We start from the raw sequence: 18,381 nt of genomic DNA on the forward strand, positions 1-18,381 counted from the left end.
CAGGAAATCAATTTTTGTAGAATTCGGTCCAAAACGGTACAGGTGGCGCCATCTAGCGGCGAGCGGCGGAACTACGAAAAACTAAAATCTCGATTTTCTCGAAAACTAGGCACTTTTCCGAAATTCTGAGATATACAAATTGTTCCTTATCGCTTACGGAATCGAATGAGTACTTTCATAGCTCTCTAGGACTCTTATTAAAGAAATTAGAAAAATAGCCCATTTCATGGACCAAAAAATTGCCGTCCATCTAGCGGTGAAAGTTGGAACTACAAAAATAGAAAATCGAGATTTTCTCGAAAACTAGGGACTTTTTCGAAATTCTGAGATATACAAATTTTTCCTTGTCACCTAAGGAATCGATCGAATATAATTATAGCCTGCTAGGGCCATTATTAAAGAAAATAGAAAAATAGCCCATTTCATGGACTAAAAAATTGGCGTCCATCTAGCGGTGAAAGTTGGAACTACAGTAATATAAAAATGCGATTTTCTCGAAAATTAGCAAACTTTGAGTACTTCTGAGGCTCAGAAAGTGTTATGTGATCGCATTAGAACCAAAATAAAGCAATAAAAGTTTCCTGAAAGCTTTAATAAAGAAAATGAAAAATATGTCATTTTTGGAGAAAATTTGTGGCGCCATCTAGCGGCGAAACTGCGAACTAAACTGAAAAAACGTATGTCCGAACACGCGTTAAGGAAAAATATAAAAAGTAATATTTCGCAACTTTGACGACGTAGTATGCTCCTTAAAAAATTTTAAAGCAATTTTTGTTGAATAAGTTATACATTTTTTTGCCTATTAAGCCCAGAAAAATCAATTTTTATTTGACCCTTTAACGCGTTTTCGGACATACGTTTTTTCAGTTTAGTTCGCAGTTTCGCCGCTAGATGGCGCCACAAATTTTCTCCATAAAATGACATATTTTTCATTTTCTTTATTAAAGCTTTCAGGAAACTTTTATTGCTTTATTTTGGTTCTAATGCGATCACATAACACTTTCTGAGCCTCAGAAGTACTCAAAGTTTGCTAATTTTCGAGAAAATCGCATTTTTATATTACTGTAGTTCCAACTTTCACCGCTAGATGGACGCCAATTTTTTAGTCCATGAAATGGGCTATTTTTCTATTTTCTTTAATAATGGCCCTAGCAGGCTATAATTATATTCGATCGATTCCTTAGGTGACAAGGAAAAATTTGTATATCTCAGAATTTCGAAAAAGTCCCTAGTTTTCGAGAAAATCTCGATTTTCTATTTTTGTAGTTCCAACTTTCACCGCTAGATGGACGGCAATTTTTTGGTCCATGAAATGGGCTATTTTTCTAATTTCTTTAATAAGAGTCCTAGAGAGCTATGAAAGTACTCATTCGATTCCGTAAGCGATAAGGAACAATTTGTATATCTCAGAATTTCGGAAAAGTGCCTAGTTTTCGAGAAAATCGAAATTTTAGTTTTTCGTAGTTCCGCCGCTCGCCGCTAGATGGCGCCACATGTACCGTTTTGGACCGAATTCGACAGAAATTGATTTTCTGGCTTTATTAGGCATTAAAACGCATCAAACCCTAATAGAAATTTGTTTCTAAATGCCTCAGGAACCATACTACGTCGTCAAAGTGCCGAAATATTGCACTTTGCATGCGCAGTAGAATTGACATTGGCGGCTCATGTACATATCGCAATGCTGATACAAAATAATTAATTACTCATTACCCGAACATGATTTATGAACTTTTATGATCGAACCATGTAAATAATGCATTGCTGACCATTCTTTAATCATAAAAGTTCATAAACTGTGCTCAGAAAGTGAGTTAATTAACGATTTTGCATACTCATTGTCGTGTATATTCCTCCTACGCGCCGCCCGCGCATGCCACGGAAGAATAATTACCGAAAAACCATATCCTCGTAGACTTTAATGCAAAATTGAATTTGCTCGCGCTTGACTTTTCAACTTTTTTGTCCACGCTTTTCTCTTGCACCACTCAACCAATTCAACCGGATGACACGGTTGACTATTTTTGTTGTAGCGTGAAATTTACTTGCTCGCTCAACATTGTTAGGCTAGGCGCGAAGCGCCTAATCAAACAAACCTAGTAATTTTTATCCAATAGGAAATTACTTCTGTGATAACCATAAAATATATGTCGGTAAAACATTCTACACAGTAACACATTCTACAAGGAAATGAGAGTACAATAAAAAAGCTTTTATCTTATTTTGACAGCTATATAGGAAACACCGGAAACATGTGATTATATGAACCCTTTGCAAGAATGTTAATATTTCTGTGATATTTAACAATTATGAAATTATGAAATAATTGGTTTTCCTATATGCATTTGGTCAAAAATAAATGAAAATATTTCAATAGGTGCAATGTTATTATACACTAAACAGTAGATATGTAACCTATCATAAGGGAAATTTTGAAGATAAACTTATAAATTTTATAAATTTAATCGGAAATTAGTCTGGTTACTAAAAATTTCGTAATTATGAATTCTGAAGGTATGTTTTGTAAATTTAAATTTCAGTTATAAATTTGAAAATTATTATATGATATTATGTTATAGAAAGCCATAAAAATTCATTACCAAATGTTAGTGACCAAAATACAGCTGTATATAAATCTCAATTTATTGGACTTGATGATAAACCTTATGCTACAAAATGCCTTTTATGTAGTTTAAAGTTTGTTCTTCCTCAGAACGAAGAAGATCTTTTAATTCATTTATTTAAAGAACATAGACTTGTAATAGGAGATGTTTGGAAAATTGCAAGTTTAAAAAGGTCTGAATCCCTTGTATACAATTTTATATTTTATACCTGTTAATAAAATTCTTTATTCTGAATTGCTTTTAGTTATATACATTATTGGGGCATTAAGTTTGAAAAAGAACCTCTAACTACATATTGTACAACTGTATTAATGAAATGTACACCTGATGGTAAACCAAGTGAAAATGAAACATATTATTTACTTTCTGATTGCATCTCTGAAGATAAGGCCGTGAGAGATGAAATACATAGAGCTAGATTGGTATTGATAATTTATATTAATTTTATATACGTTTTATTGGACAATATAATAACACTTCTTGTTGTTTCAAGGAATGGGTTTTAAGTGTACAAACAAATGAGAGAACTGATACAAACTTCAAACGTGGTTGTATCTTTTGTCGAATGGAATTTTCAGGCTTACGTATCACATATGTAAAGCATTTGGCACAAAAACATAATTTGTATTTGGGAAAGCCAGATAATTTGGTGTTCATAGATGAACTTTTAGATAAGATTCAAACTACTATAGAAAAGTAAGTTTCAATAAACATAACATAATTCAACATACACTACTTTAATAAATTTTTTTTTAGTTTAATATGTATATACTGTGAGAAATTGTTCAAAGACCGTACAGTGCTAAAAGAACATATGCGTAAAAAGTTGCATAAACGTATAAATCCTAATAATAAAGAATATGACAAATTTTACATAAACAACTATTTGGAACCTGGAAAATCTTGGAGGCATAAACAGGTATTTGTTTTTTAATTGTTGATAATTATTTTAAATGTTAGTTAGGAATATTTGAATTTTAATATGTTTAGACTCATTTTAAAGAAAGGAGAGCAGAAGATCAAAGTAGTGAAAATGAAGATGAAGATACATGGTCTGATTGGGATGATGATGAAGGTGTTAATATATCATGTTTATTTTGTAATTATAATGACAAGAACTTTCATGATATTCTTACCCATATGAAAACAAATCATGATTTTGATTTTAAAGATGCAACAAAGGGACTAACATTTTATCACAAGGTAACATTGTCAAATTTTGTATTTGAAGTAATAAAATAATAATTTATTAAAATTCTAACTTTAAAACAGGTAAAAGTGATAAATTATGTGAGAAGACAAATTTATTTACAACATTGTATTTTTTGTGAAGTAAGAATTAATAATGTCTTGGAACATATGAAAGAACACAATCACTTTAAAATACCTGCACAAAAGATATGGGATCAACCAGAGTTAGTATATTATAACATATAAAATAGTAATGTATTTTTAAGTTAATTTAAGTTAATATGTAACAATATGAAATTTTAGGTTTTATTTCCCTATGTGTGAAAATGATTCTTTTTTATATAATTTGGATACAAATGGTAGCAGTGATGAGGACAGTGATGTTGAAAATGTTACAAAGTCAGTTTGTGAAATGTCAACTTAGTAATGATTATGTAAAGATATTTTACTTTAATTATGTATGTTTAGAGTGAATTTGTAAATAATATTATTAAAAAGTTAATATAAATTTAATTTGAAATATTATAGACACTAGGTATGTAGGGCAAGTTTAATCAGAAATGTGAATATAGTTTCTATAATGCTATTTTAACATAATGAGCAAGGTTCATTCATCTTTTAAATAATATTTAAATAGAAGAAAATTAAGGATCACAATGATGCAAAATAGATACAGAAATGAATTATTAAAAGCAGATTGTAGTTCCAGTATTTCCGAGAATGACTGTATTAAAATTAAAATCACGGGTATTATAAATACTAGTGCTTTTCAGAAAGCACGAATATGCGCTGAAAAATTGCACCAGCATATGCCATATAAATTTACACAACCACGAGTTCTTGAAATGTTTCAAGTAGACTGGCATGAGTATATTGAAAAAATGAAAAGAGTAATCAATTGTTGCGTTCATACTTGTAAAAGTATATTATAATTAACATTACAATAGGCATTGATTGTAAATCATTTATAGCAAATTGGTGGAAAAATGTGGTCTTTAACTCGAACAGTAGCAGTCTTCATAAACAACGAGTTTATTGGTAGTGATGTGGATTTTTTTTACTATATAAGCCAAGATTATTTTCTTAGTTTACCTTTTACATTGGAATATTATGAAAATATTGCCATGGAACGTTGTAAGCAATTCATGGAAAAATCTAAGGTGAAATGGTTTACTATCTGTGAATTATTTTATTCACTTCCATAAGATTATAACAATGTTTATTTAAAGTTATTACATTCTAGAGAAAATATGTTTATTTTACATTTACTGTAAACGGCCATTTAATGGGCTCATTCGTATTTGTGGTAAGAGTTTGGTTTCTAATTTCATATAGAAATAAAATCACATATAGGGCCATATAGCAATACTTGGCAGTTAATGTTATAATTTTATACCAAAGTCATAAATTTTTTACAAATTTAGCTGTATTCTGATTTACTACCATTAACTTGTCAACATTTTTTAAATCTTTGTAATGGGTATGATGAAGTACAACATTGTTATAAAGATGCTTATTACATAAATACACGCGTACATCGTATCGTCAAAAATGGGTGGATTCAATGTGGAGGTAAGGTGGAGTAAATTTAATTTTTACTTCGTTCATACATTATTTAGAGTACGTATTTTAAATTTCTATTTCATACAGATATTGAATCATCTGAAATCAATGAAGATAGAGCAGGCAATATGGTCGTAATACCCGATGAGTCTTATTGCATTCCTCATGATCGTCGAGGCGTTCTTTCAATGGCAAATGATGGAAAACATTCCAATCAATCTCAATTTTTTATATGCTTGAAACCCAATCCTTGGATGAATCATTACTATGTTGCCTTTGGGTGAGCTAAACAGAACTGTTTCTCAGATGCTTCTGTTCAATTAAAAGTAAACAGTAATTGAGGGCAATTAAATTTTGTCTGTAATTTATATTAAGACAACTCATAGATGGTGCTAGAACATTGAAATTATTAGAAAACATATCGACTTATTATGAACATCCTACTAAGCAAATATTAGTATCTCAATGCGGAGAATATTGTCTTAGAGATGAACTTAAAATGGAGACAGAGTCACAAGTTTTCCTTGTTAGTAAACTGGAAATTATGCTTCATTTTATATCATTGTAGCAACATCTATGTTAAAGGTTAGATTTTAAATGTCCATCCACCTTTTAGAAACATCAACCACCAGCAAGTGTTGAAGGGGAAGCTACAGGGATTAGCTATAATGTATTTGACTTTTATTCTATTGCATCATATCTTGACAATATTGTAGATGTAATAGACGTTCGTGACACACCATCAGTTATTAGGGTTGAACGATATTTGAGTGATCTTTATTGTCTTTCACGTAAACATGAACCAGGTATTAGAAAAAAGAATGTTACCCTACCCTATATATGTATAGATATGTAATATATTTTTTATAGGAATGGATCTGGGTATTTATGAACAAATTAGTTCTGGTTCTGTTGCAAAACTTGATGTAACAGCCATTAAACTTCGTCAGTTACTAATACATTTTCAACCTGATACGATGACAGAATTAGAAAAAACGAGATATATTTCAGATATTTCTGAAATCATATTAGCTCATATGTTTTATCATGAAAGTAACGAAGTAAATTCAAAATCGGCAATGTTTCAAATAACTGTTTATATAAATAATCTATTGTATATAATATATTCTATATATTATTTAGTTTTGTTTACAACACATTTCAATGCATTCTCATACAACAATCCATAAAATATTGGAAATTGCATATAAAATAGCACAGAAAGTTGTTGAAAAGGCTGAGAGAAGATCTATGATCTCACGCGAGTACGGAAATATAAATATTCCGAGGTATATTTAATTTTTAACTAGAGAAGTGAACTTTCGGAAATGTACATTTTTATTGACAAGTCCGTATTTTGTAATTGTAGTATGTTCGGTGCATGTATTCAAGATGTAATGCCTTCCGAAAATTGTATGTTATTACTGCAAGATATATTAAACAAAGCCATATCATGTTTAATACAAATGTATGATATGCAAGAATAATACGTTATTCAGGTAAGAAGACATTTGTAATATATATCAGAAATAAATTTGTAAGGGTATGAATTTTTTTTACGAAGGCCACTGAAGTATATATATATACAAATATTCCAATTTTTATAAAAATTTATATTTGCAAGATCCTTTTATACATATCACATACATAATTTATAAATAATTCTTATCGGTTTCAAAATTTATACAAAAAACGACGCAAATGATAAACAACTCATTTTAAAAACAACATTCCTATATCTATATCACTGCTTGATTTTAGTAAATAATTTTCTTCCTCGGCCTCGAGTAGCAGTTTTTTTACCAGCTGTATTTGACTTTTCTTCAACTGGAGAAGTTTTCTCGTGAAATGCGTTATATAACATTTGTGCTTCATTTCTATTTTCCATCATTTCCGTAAGTTCTTCCTAAAAAAAAGTAAGGTTATTGTTAGTTACGGAAGAAATTTATGGCATAAAGTAATATTAAATTATTTAAATACTACTTACTTTTTTAAGTTCATTCAGATGATCTAATGATTGTCCTTTGCTCAAAACTGTTTGCAAATTTTTTGTAGTAATTCCGGGTAGTTTGGCAACAAAATCTTGTATTCGAGGATTAAATTTTTCTACTGCTATCTGTTTATTTTCTTCCATTCCAATCTCAGCAGCTTTAGCTGCATCTGGTTGTTCTCTTCCTTGCTATAAATTTTTATGTAACAAACATAATATATTATTTGTACTTTATAAATCTATCTGTAGAATTTTCAATCATCGTAGTAAGAAAGTTACTTGCATCATTACCTTTAACTCTTCAAATAATTGGGCAGTTGCGTGAGGACCAGGTGACCATACAAGTTTTAATCGCGGAAAATGTAAAGTCAGAAGTTGAAGTTTTGAAGTAATAAACATATTTTTTATATCTTTACTAGCATAATAATACCCCTGTAATTAGAAAATTAATTACTATCAAAAGAATCCAACCATATACTTTTTTGTATTATATGCAAAAATATATACTTGAAAACAAAATGGTTTATTTGGATCAAATTCTATGAGAAGCATTGCTTTACTATAATGTCTTGTCATAGAAATGGCTTGGTTGTATAATCTTCCACTGTTTAACGAGCCAATGAGATCAGAAATACTTTTCCTTTCAACACAAATATCTGGTGACAAAATGTAATCTCCTACCTATAGAAAAATATACTCAGATAGTTCGTATATTAATACATTTTGGATTTTTGATAAATCAAAATTTTCGACTATACTTGTAATGTTACGGGTTCAATTTTCATGCCTCTTGTATAAAGTATAGCAGGTAATTCACTTCTGAATTCTCTCATATCAACTATGATCGTATTTGGAGCCTCAGGCTGTATTGGCACTCCACCCTTACGAGTATTTGTTTCATCATCTGTATCTTTTTGAATTGCTAGACTTAAACAATCCTCAGTTTTTCCGTCTTGATCGTCAGGTATAACCATTTTCTGAAGGAAGAAATACATTGGAAAAAGTACAAATATAAAAATTAATTTGTAACATAGTGACATACAGTTTTGGCATTAATTAACAAGTGAAATGCTTCTTTTTCCCGTCGTAGCGATGTTAAATATTCCTGCTCTTCCACGGAACCTCCGTAAATTAAAAAATACACCTTTAAATCTATCGACGGATTATTATTCTGATAAACCTATAAAAAATTTGTTTCAGTATTTGTGATTACATTTTACTTACAGGTCAACGAATTCATTTTTTGTTTAATACATACTTCAATTTGCCGTACAGCAGAAATATCTGCTACATACATAATAATATTATTTGGCATATGTTCCGCTAAAGCGCGTTGCAATGCCATTGGATCACCATTTTTTTTTAAAGACTGAATTAAAATAATAGGTGTATCTATAGTTGTATTTGTTAAATCTAACTCTGCAATCTGTGAACATTCTTCAAACTGTGTTAGATTTTTATCGTCATTCGATGCTGAATCGGATTGACTTCCTTCAGGAACTTTTTGAGATAATGTTAGCATATATGTATCTTTTTCTTCGTCTTCATTCTCTTCAGTTTTCTCGGCAGTCGCAGTCTCTCCTTCTGCATTTTTCTCATTACTGCAATACATACAGTCTAATCAGTTATATATATATCAATTTTGTAAATGTACAATTTTATTTTGTATTAATAGCGTACTTTGGCTTTTGCACTTCTTTATGAGAAAGTTTTTTCATTGCTTCATAAAGTAAGTATTCGTTAGCACCCATAATTAAATAATTTTTTAACTGATAACATAGATTACGATCATGTACCAGTATCAGAATTTTCTCATTTTCCTTATTAATTTTTTTTTTATTTTGATGCTGAATTTCAAGTAATACTTCGGACAAAGCAGTCCACTTTGGAGTTATTTCAGGTTTTATTTCTGTATACAAATAATGCGTGAAAAAAATTAAAAATTAGTTTTCTAATACATATATTTATGAACTTACCATTTTTGCCACTGTACACTCTTTCTTTGGCATTTTGAAATAAAATATCTACAGAATCTAACATTAACCATCCACTATTTTTTACAGCATAATCCATAGTACGTAAACAGTTTAACATTGAATAAAATGATACCGAGTCCTCGTATGTCAAACATCTATATAATTTAATACGGTTCTTTTGATTAAAAATAGATTCGTTTTTTCGTCATTTGTCTTTTATGAATACTTACGCAAGAAGACCACGTAATGTTTTCAAATCTGAGAGCAATTGTTTTGTAGTAGCACTAAGTTGGTGCCATAAAGGATCTAATTGCAACTGTAATTGCTTGTGGTATTTTTTAGATATTGCATTTTCAACAGTTAATTCATCTAAGTCCAACTGTAAAAATAAAATGCAGTATATGAAATCGAGCATTTTATGTAATGGTATATGTTAATAAGATATTGCACTTACATATTTGTTAAGTTTTTTAAGTTCTTTGATGACATAATTCATTATGTCAAGTAAAGAGGTTTGAATATTCAACATTTTTGATGTAATTTTTACATGTAACTCAATAACATCAGGCTAAATAAAAAAGTTTGTTCTTATACTTCTTAATACAATATATGTGTTGCATCATTGTATCAATGATAAACGTTACCTTATGTTTCCCTAAACTATTATTTACAAGTGCATGGAAACGTGGCCATAAATGTAATTTTTTGACAAACAAAGCTTTCATTATGCGCTCTACCTGCGAAAATCCAACGGTCAACGCCAATGCTGAGTTACTAAATGCTTTGATAAAACCGGTCTGGAATAATGTATAAAATTAGTGAATATTTTACATTGTAATTTTCTTCTTGCGATACGTACCTTGTTACTTTGTCTATATAAACGAAGTGCAAACGCTTCTTGATATGAATTTAATATATTATGCGCTCTATATACAAGAACTCCAGTAACTAATTTTAATGGAACTCTATTTTTTAATAAATCCACTACAAGAATTCGTCCTGATAGAAACAACACTCCACCTTCTAAATACATTAGCTCCCTATAATTACATAATAAACAATGAACAACATTAAAATTAAATATCTAACAACAATCTTATTATCAGGAAAAGGATATAATTTAAACCTTTCATCTGCAGTACATTCACATGTTACAACACGCGGTAAGTGTTTGATTCCAAGACCTTTTAAAATATCAATAAAATACTGTTCATCATGACCAGTAGTTCCCAAAACTATGATCAAATTTCCTGGATCCGTGTATGCCCTTAATATATTTGCAAACACTGTTTCTAACCCAAGTCCCCTAAAATAAATAATAGTAACATGAACATGCAATATCACACAAAATTAAAATTACATATCATATAAAATATTTACTTTGCAACAACAACTAATCCATCTTCATGGATTATTTCCAAAAACATTTGATTCTCGTATTCCAACATGATTAATTTAAAAATTATACTCTAAATTATGACACACTCAAAATAAGATCTGAAAAAGTAAATCTAGAAGGTACCATGTAATAGATGTTGAAAATGATGATTGCTTTTCCTAAAACATTAAGAAATAATTATGATATACAAGCATATTATATCAATATTTGTATCGGATTATGTACCTCATTAGTATTAACTTCTGAAGTTTTTTCATACGATACGTTTTCAGTATCTGTTGTTTCATACACTAAGAGGATATATTTACTAACTTCATGAGATGGATGTCCATAAACACCTATACTAACAGGCCTTTTAAAACTGAAAATATATCAATTAAAATACATGTTTACATATTTGGTATTGAATTTGTTTTACTATACCTATCAGGGATAAGAATGGTATCTTCTCCACATGTTGCAGACTGAAGACAATATTGATCTGGTTCATAAGTTGGTTTTGTTGTTGTTTGAGAAGCATACAAATCTGCATCACCAGTCCTACAAAATAAAATAAAATTTAATATTTAGCATCATGATGAATAACATATTTAAATCAATCATTGAAGTAACTGAATGGTTTGCTTACTCCGATATTAGTGTTATTCTGATAAATCCATCATATGTTAAACTATAATATTTATATGAACCTGCTGCAACTTCATCAATTATATAATGAGAAAACTTGTCTTTATGAGCTAATACATAAGATATCTGTTAAAATAATGTTATTTTTCTTCAGTCAAATTATTACAATTGAAGATTTGATGTCATAAGTATATATGAAAGATACAAACTTACCAAAATAAGGAAAACTAATTTATTCTTCATAGTACAGTGTATTTTAACATGACCATCACGCAATCATCCTCTCAAACTTTTTCAACAAAGAACAACGCTGTACAATTAAGTTACTTTCTATATGATTTCTAAATAAGGATAAAATGCAACAATCAATAAAATCATTCTATCATCAAATCAGTTGTATAATAAATAATAATTAAAAGTTTTCTATAACACATCTTAGTATAAACTTATTTCACATTTTTCATAGTACACACATCTGAGTATGAAGTAGGTTAGGATATTACCATGTGCTGTTAATTCGTGTAATACTCCTTTTTTGTACAGAAAAGATTGAATATATCTTTTAACAAAAACTTCTAATTTTGTATCACATTTACATACTACGTTCTCTTTAATAGAATACGTATTATGATGCAAACTTCTTTAAACAGTAACTGTACAATATTTGACAGATGTCGCGAGTGATGCATTTAAATACAAAAAACTTATATTTTTTTAAAAACCTAAAGTACGTTTGAAAAATTTCAAAATATTTGTTTTATTTAATATAAAAAACAGTCGGATGTACTTTCAGTTGATAGTATATAATCAATTAGTGTAGTATGATATACCGATAATTTGGGTCCTTATCAATTAACAATCGAAAAGATATTGAAAATTCGAAAAATATTAATGAACATTGAATGGTTCAGAGAAAGTTGTCTTATCAACAAATTCATATATGCTCGAGTTTTCTCGTGTGCATGGAAAAGATGCTACAACATTCCACAAGCTATTACAGACTTCCGATAGAAGTAGGCTAATTTGAAATTTTAAAATATTCTACACGTACTTTTTCTGCTGTTTCATTAAATTAAGTGTAAAACATATTTGCAAAATAGCATTATTTGCGTAATTTAAGACAATTAGCGCGTATCAAAGCTCTCGTTTCTAGGCCTCATGATACTCGCACCTCCTCGTAATCAAGCACGATATCCGCTGCATCACTATTAGGAAATGAGGTATAATAATTACTGCTTTGTCGTAGGAACAGGTTGCATGTATATAATAATGTACCAAGGGAATTAATAATAATCCACTCATTCTATCTGAAAATGTGTCACTAATAATTCTTTTAAATTTATTCACAATTTCAGTAATGAAATTGCAAATTCTTCGTGATCAATATCTCGACAAAAAATTCTTCGTTCTGCACGTTTTACAATGTACTATTTAATCGCTGTACGATATCTAGATTATCATGACTATTTGTATGATCGGTGAAGTCGATCGGAATGCATCGTCCGTGAAGCAATATCAGTAATCGTGTATTTCATTCTATGGCTGGTAGTAAAGTAATGCGTTATCAGAAGGCATTAGAAGATCATCTCGTACGCGTTCTTTGCTACCACTAGCTGGTCCGTCGAATTGCAGCGTGGTTAGCTCGATTCTACCAGTGCAATAGGATCGGCCGATACTTTTTCCTACATCGATATAAGCTACCAGACCGGTAACAGTCTCTCTTTCTCGTGGGGTGTAAACAGGGCCTATGACGAGTCTGCAAGCAAGAGGAAGAGGGGGTGAGCGGTAGCACAGGTAAGATCGTCGGACTCCTGAACAGCGATGTGTACGTTGCCTTATTAGCGATGGGAGCAATACCCTCATGATACCTTTCCAATTCTTCAACCATCTACTATAACAATTTTAATATATTATCATACTCAAAAATTTAGCGCCTTTTTATTAAATTTTTATGGTACGGTAAGCTATATGATGTCATGTATCATAAAATATCATTAAAAGCATATGACGTATTCGTCTCAAACCTTTTATACTAAATTACCTTCAATTATTCCGTTTGTATATACAGGTGCTATATATTTGGTTTAATGGTTAGGTTAACCTCATAACTTCACCATAGAAGATGTCTATAATTTACAAGTTCCTAGATGTCCAAAAATGAGTCCTTCAAGGTACATTCAATCCGTGCATCCTTGCGTCACTTTCCGTACAGCACAATTTGCAGCGTTTAATATCAATCGATAAATCGGACATAAGAGCAATAAATTTCGTAATTAGCAGGGAATCGATCCCATCGCTAGGTGATATGCATGTATGCGATTAAAGGGAGGATGTAGACGGCGCATGGTGAATCGAGCCTAAGGGTAGTAGAGTGGGGTTCGGCGGGAGTGAGGGGAGAATGGCGGAGGTTCAAAAAATGTGTAGGTGCGCGCGCAACTGCTTTGTCTCTGTGTTGGCGGTGGTGGGGGGTGGCTGGACCACGAGGGGCCACAGGGGTCCGTGAGCGGAGCATGGCGGACCAAAGGCGACGGCATCCTTTCAGTCGGCCGCTGAACCCGCGCGCCGTGCGGTTGTTCGTGTGTATAGTCTCGGCTACGAATCGTCGCGTATCGTTCCTTTTCTACTCTTCATCGCAGAAACCACGCGTGTGAGCTTTTTCTATTCGCCGGTTATCCGTCCGTATTCGCGAAGGTGACCACACCGACGGAAACGACGTAAGCTGTGTTCCAGTAAGGACCTTTTCACGCGCCAGGACCGTTCTTTTGGATTTTTTGGAGTACGTCTTCGAGATTGTTTTCGTGCGCGGGCGTAACGCCGACGTGAAGTTCTTCTGCATGGTAAGTACTCCAAATTCAACGCCTTCTCTTTAACCGCGAAGTTAATCCAGTCTTCGCGATGAAAACCCGTATGATGTCAGCCATTATTCTCCGAAGATGTTTCGGCACCGTGTAGATAAGCGCGATTCGCTTCAATGCAACTAACGAGCTAGATCGAAAGAAAGGGAACGAACGTTGGGCAAGGTTTTCACACGTGTATGCAAGCAAAACTTGGAGGAGTGATGCAACGAAGGGGGAATAAGATAAACGCGAAGTTGGCTTGCTTTTTGAATCTCGCGACGAAAAGAAGCTGGTACCGTTTCCCGCGATAATGTCACGTGATCGTACCCACAAATCTTATTACGCGCGAACTATTTAGAAAATGGCGTACGATTTTTGTATCGGAAAACGCATTTAGATTTTGTACGTGATGAAAATTATTCTTTATTGTGTGAAATGTTTTGACAGACACAGGTTATTTTTAAGGGCAAAATTTTCAAAATTCTGCCTTGATAATGATTATAATTTAGTATTCCATGAACACAGCAAATTTTTAATAATATTTATGTACACGTAGAATTTTTTAGTTAATGTTAATATTCTGCTTTAATTATTATAATGATTTTGTACAATGTAAATTAGTAGGTTCGTTAGGTTTCATTAGGGTTCCACTTCTTGCCAATTTTCACCACCCTTATTAACAAGTAATGACCTTCATCATCCATTAAAAAGTTATCCACATCGGAAGTTGTATGTTTTTTATGAATATTCAAAAAGTTTCTCAAGAAATATCTTAAGCGTTATTTCTTAAGAAATAACGGAAACCGCAATCATTTTTACTGAATGAAAAGTGCAAGTATAAATTTTTCCTTTGTTGCTATCTTTTCATTTTAATAAATACACGAAAGGTGCAGATCAATTTTGCATTATAAAAGGACGCTAAATAGACTATAATTTAACGTAATTCACAAAGTAATAAAAAAAGTTTCGTGTCGTAAAACGAAGTGCAAGTTAAACGCTACTGTGAAAAGGGGCCCCTTTTAAAATAATTAGTGCATATAATATCAAGGGTTCGGTTTCTATTGAATCTATACATGTTCCTAGTACACATGCCATTGAAATGAATATTTCTGTATGTATATTTAAAAGAATGACACACATACAATTGCACGGGTGTGCAGTAACACCGGTGGCGCTTTCAGTAACATAAGAGTTCGAAATTGTGCGTAATTACACCATATAATCGTAAGGTACTTCGTGTGGTATTCAAGGTGCGTTCTGAATGCAACGTATATTTGCTACTGTTTCTTCTCCCGTTTATACGCGCAATTTGTTCTGCACGAGAAGAATTAAGAACCGGGGAACTTTTTATGGTAAATAGCATGAAAGGAAAATGCCATAGAACATTTTAACCCTTAACAGTATTGTTCAGATAGGATAAAAAATAATCATTCGAGTGAAAGTTTTATTTGGCTGGATGTTAGGTATTAGATATTAAATGTTTACGATTTTTAGATGTTAAAGATTCTCTGGATTATTTTTCTGTTTGACCAAAATAATTTATTTTGTGTTTGAACAAATTTTTATTCGCATCTTTTCGAATTCCAATAAATTAAGACTAAAAACTCGAATATTTTAATAAACCACTCAAAATCTAATCGACAGACAAATTGCGGATAAATTCTAATTTAATGTGAAGCACTGAGTAAAATTTAATCATGTGATCATGTCTAAAAGAGTAAAATCATTCGTTGGTACGAGCTTCGTTTGTCTCATATGTCCATGACGTTTCGCAAATTTCGCAGAGAAATCATGTGGTCGAGGAGTGTTATTGATAAATCAGTCTTGAAACTCATTGTATACATTGGACGCGCGAAACAAGTTTGATCGTTTTGCTTGTTTCCATTTTTTTATTTTCTCAACGGATCAGAGATTCGAAAGTCGAGGCGTAGAATTGCAAACGGAAGAATCTATAAACAGACAAAGTCGAGGACTTCATTCGGTTTGAAATAACTGACCATTGTAGGGATCAAAGATTTCGTTGTTGGTGCCATCTGGTAGTCGACATTAAATGACTCATATTTTAAAATCGCTTTATCGTTTGCCAACCATCTTTGTGATCCTTTATGTTTAAAATTAATTTATAGAAATATCGATGATCGATATTGGGAACATCTATTTAGAATCTTAAAAATAAATTTGAAAAATTTTATATTTACGTATAATGTATCGATGATCGATATAAAAATGTAGGAAAGTGATCGACAAGTTTAGAATGTGGTAATTTAAAATTTCTCGATTTAATAATCTCAAATTTCTCAATTTACTAATTTAGAATTTTTCAATGTACCAATTTCTCAATTTACTAATTTAGAATTGCAGAAGTTTTTCATTTTATAAATCAGAAATTGCAGCAATGGTTTAAAGGGACTTTGTTTACGGTCACTGAAGAATCACAGATTTTTTGAGCTGTTTTGCTCGCAGTTAATGTATTCTTTGAAATATTAACTCCGTCCGTCCCAGCTTTTTTGTTATCAAGATTCCAGGTTTTATCGATGTCCTCATAATACGTGGACATTATTTATTGTGACACAGTTCCGTTTCGTAAAACGGAAGCACCCTCGTTAATCTTCGAATTTTTTTGATATCGTCTTCGGTATTCAATATTTATTCGATTGTTTTATGCAGACTCTGTCTCGTAAATGAAACGATCATTTGTTTACAAAAATGAAAGACAGAAAATTTCTCATGAACAGTACATAATAAATATCGTCAATAATTTTTGTGAAATTCAAAATTGTATTAAGCTTCGAGTTTCATTATTATTCTATAGAGGAGATTTGCATAGAAATAGGATTATTGACAAATCAATACACTGCACAAGAAAAGAAAAGCAGTTCAGCCCCTCAAATTATAATAGAACTTAAAAACGTGATAATATTCGTGACTGCGGGCAGATTTAATCGAATATTAGTCTTGAAAGTTGAGAGGGTCTCAGGAAGGTTTCTATGGTCCTAGGTTTGATCTCAGGGACGCCAACCCTCGAGTTGTGCCAACTCCAACACTAGTGTCGCAGTACGACAATCGATCTCTGCTGAAACACGTATACCGAACGCATTTTCAGGTCTCGTTAATCTTTGCTGTCGCATCGAGAGAATCGCTAAATTTGTCTGTATTGAAGGAAGAATAATTAGCACAGTTAGCTGCGATTCGCAAAAAAACAACAAACGAATCAGGGCTGTATGTGAAAGTATTGGCACAGGGGTGAAATACGTAAAACAATACAATCCTTCTCTATCATCCTTTGTATTATATTTATTTATAATTTTTTCACTAATTTTTCGAACAATAACTCAAATAATCAAGTTCAGGAAAAAATAATTTATTTCGTCAAAAAAAATAAAAAAAAAATAGAGTCTTATAAAATTAAGGTGCAAACAAAAATAAATTTATTTATTTTTATACGTGTTTCATATTTTTAATCAGAGAAATTTTCATGAGAGAACTGATATTGTTTGCATAGAGGCTTTTTATGTGAATAAAAAATATCGAACGTTGACTCTGTTTTTAATTCCGAGAGTATACAGTAAATATTTGAAGTGGTAATATAATAAAAGGAATAACAATTTTGTACGGAGTTCCACAAGAGGGTGACTGTTCGCGTTGATGATCTCATTTTTCCTGATCTGGGTTTTTACGACCTTCCTTTTTCTTCGTGTATACACAAGATACATAAAGAATTACGATCACCATGATGCATGCTGATAAAAGACGAAGTCAATATTTAGGGTTGTTATCGATTGACCCTTAAACTACAGATATTCAGAAATTTATGAGTTTCATTTCGATAAGTGAGGTTCTTTTGTATAGTAGAGGACCTTTTCAACAGCAGGTATATTTCTGAAATTTATGAATAATAGTAACTAATCAACATAATTTTATTACCTATCCACCCTTGAATATACACCCTAAGTACCCTTCAATATATCTTCATTTAAATAAAGAAAACACAATAATTTATTTACCATGTTTCATTTTTCCAATTTATTTTCGATTTGACAGTAAATACAAGATCGATGTGGGTTGTCCATAATGAGTGAAACAACAAACAGAAACTTTACGTATACATATAAGTGGCATAGAATATCCTCGAACGTAAAACAATGGAGATATTATCGAATCCGGGGTTCGTTTC

The 18,381-nt window shown here is 31.5% G+C and overlaps 4 protein-coding genes across 10 annotated transcripts in view; 3 read left to right on the forward strand and 1 right to left on the reverse strand.

Annotated features, from left to right (window-relative positions):
- Positions 1-1,882: 1,882 nt before the first annotated feature.
- On the forward strand, positions 1,883-4,328 carry LOC100876517 (zinc finger protein 277). Of its 3 annotated transcripts, none has more exons than XM_012291324.2 (9): positions 1,883-2,273; positions 2,378-2,514; positions 2,580-2,796; positions 2,869-3,046; positions 3,118-3,320; positions 3,381-3,543; positions 3,615-3,827; positions 3,897-4,039; positions 4,119-4,328. In XM_012291324.2, the coding sequence occupies exons 2-9, from the start codon at positions 2,502-2,504 to the stop codon at positions 4,237-4,239; spliced, it is 1,251 nt and encodes a 416-aa protein (XP_012146714.2). In that variant the 5' UTR covers positions 1,883-2,273; positions 2,378-2,501; the 3' UTR covers positions 4,240-4,328. The 3 variants fall into 3 exon arrangements, with proteins under 3 accessions (XP_012146714.2, XP_012146713.2, XP_012146712.2); XM_012291323.2 differs by having other exon boundaries at positions 1,883-2,153; positions 2,231-2,514; XM_012291322.2 differs by having other exon boundaries at positions 1,883-2,149; positions 2,231-2,514.
- A 139-nt stretch (positions 4,329-4,467) lies between these two features.
- LOC100881397 (putative inactive peptidyl-prolyl cis-trans isomerase-like 6) lies at positions 4,468-7,806 on the forward strand. Of its 2 annotated transcripts, XM_012291326.2 has the most exons (11): positions 4,468-4,705; positions 4,787-4,975; positions 5,059-5,121; positions 5,240-5,387; positions 5,466-5,658; positions 5,754-5,904; positions 5,995-6,184; positions 6,249-6,439; positions 6,522-6,667; positions 6,748-6,877; positions 7,618-7,806. In XM_012291326.2, the coding sequence occupies exons 1-10, from the start codon at positions 4,472-4,474 to the stop codon at positions 6,863-6,865; spliced, it is 1,623 nt and encodes a 540-aa protein (XP_012146716.2). In that variant the 5' UTR covers positions 4,468-4,471; the 3' UTR covers positions 6,866-6,877; positions 7,618-7,806. The 2 variants fall into 2 exon arrangements, with proteins under 2 accessions (XP_012146716.2, XP_076388032.1); XM_076531917.1 differs by having other exon boundaries at positions 6,748-7,806.
- On the reverse strand, positions 6,971-12,067 carry mei-9 (DNA repair endonuclease XPF mei-9). 2 transcript variants are annotated; one of them, XM_003705847.3, is made up of 20 exons: positions 11,874-12,067; positions 11,584-11,711; positions 11,372-11,496; positions 11,167-11,283; positions 10,969-11,104; positions 10,725-10,813; positions 10,471-10,650; positions 10,204-10,384; positions 9,989-10,141; positions 9,799-9,912; positions 9,575-9,723; positions 9,345-9,499; positions 9,049-9,277; positions 8,627-8,969; positions 8,411-8,548; positions 8,127-8,345; positions 7,876-8,049; positions 7,660-7,800; positions 7,366-7,557; positions 6,971-7,284 (listed from the first exon to the last, which is right to left on the reverse strand). In XM_003705847.3, exons 2-20 carry the CDS (start codon positions 11,611-11,613, stop codon positions 7,123-7,125), a joined length of 3,027 nt encoding a protein of 1,008 aa, XP_003705895.3. In that variant the 5' UTR covers positions 11,614-11,711; positions 11,874-12,067; the 3' UTR covers positions 6,971-7,122. The 2 variants fall into 2 exon arrangements, with proteins under 2 accessions (XP_003705895.3, XP_076388020.1); XM_076531905.1 differs by lacking the exons at positions 11,167-11,283; positions 11,372-11,496; positions 11,584-11,711; positions 11,874-12,067 and having other exon boundaries at positions 10,725-10,901.
- A 1,817-nt stretch (positions 12,068-13,884) lies between these two features.
- Positions 13,885-18,381, forward strand: part of LOC100876289 (uncharacterized) — a 305,268-nt gene continuing 300,771 nt past the window's right edge. For 2 of the 3 annotated variants that reach the window (XM_076531902.1, XM_076531904.1), the window contains exon 1: positions 13,886-14,207. The gene's annotated coding sequence lies outside the window, so the exon portion shown is untranslated. Of the gene's footprint in view, positions 14,208-18,381 lie in introns of all 3 variants that reach the window. The other variant, XM_076531903.1, reaches the window with a different exon arrangement.

This window comes from Megachile rotundata, chromosome 5, assembly GCF_050947335.1.
Source record: "Megachile rotundata isolate GNS110a chromosome 5, iyMegRotu1, whole genome shotgun sequence".
Taxonomy (NCBI): domain Eukaryota; kingdom Metazoa; phylum Arthropoda; class Insecta; order Hymenoptera; family Megachilidae; genus Megachile; species Megachile rotundata.

Excerpts from the sequence above, each read along its gene's own strand:
- LOC100876517 (XM_012291324.2), top strand. Across the intron at positions 2,797-2,868 it reads AAAATTGCAAGTTTAAAAAG|TTATATACATTATTGGGGCA; the intron begins GTCTGAATCCCT and ends AATTGCTTTTAG. Across the intron at positions 3,047-3,117 it reads AAATACATAGAGCTAGATTG|GAATGGGTTTTAAGTGTACA; the intron begins GTATTGATAATT and ends TGTTGTTTCAAG.
- LOC100881397 (XM_076531917.1), top strand. The coding sequence starts at position 4,472 with ATGATGCAAAATAGATACAGAAATGAATTATTAAAAGCAGATTGTAGT. Across the intron at positions 4,976-5,058 it reads AATTCATGGAAAAATCTAAG|AGAAAATATGTTTATTTTAC; the intron begins GTGAAATGGTTT and ends ATTACATTCTAG. Across the intron at positions 6,185-6,248 it reads TTCACGTAAACATGAACCAG|GAATGGATCTGGGTATTTAT; the intron begins GTATTAGAAAAA and ends TATTTTTTATAG.
- mei-9 (XM_003705847.3), bottom strand. The coding sequence starts at position 11,613 with ATGAAGAATAAATTAGTTTTCCTTATTTTG. Across the intron at positions 11,284-11,371 it reads AGAATAACACTAATATCGGA|GACTGGTGATGCAGATTTGT; the intron begins GTAAGCAAACCA and ends TTTATTTTGTAG. Across the intron at positions 10,385-10,470 it reads GAATGTACTGCAGATGAAAG|GGAGCTAATGTATTTAGAAG; the intron begins GTTTAAATTATA and ends ATGTAATTATAG.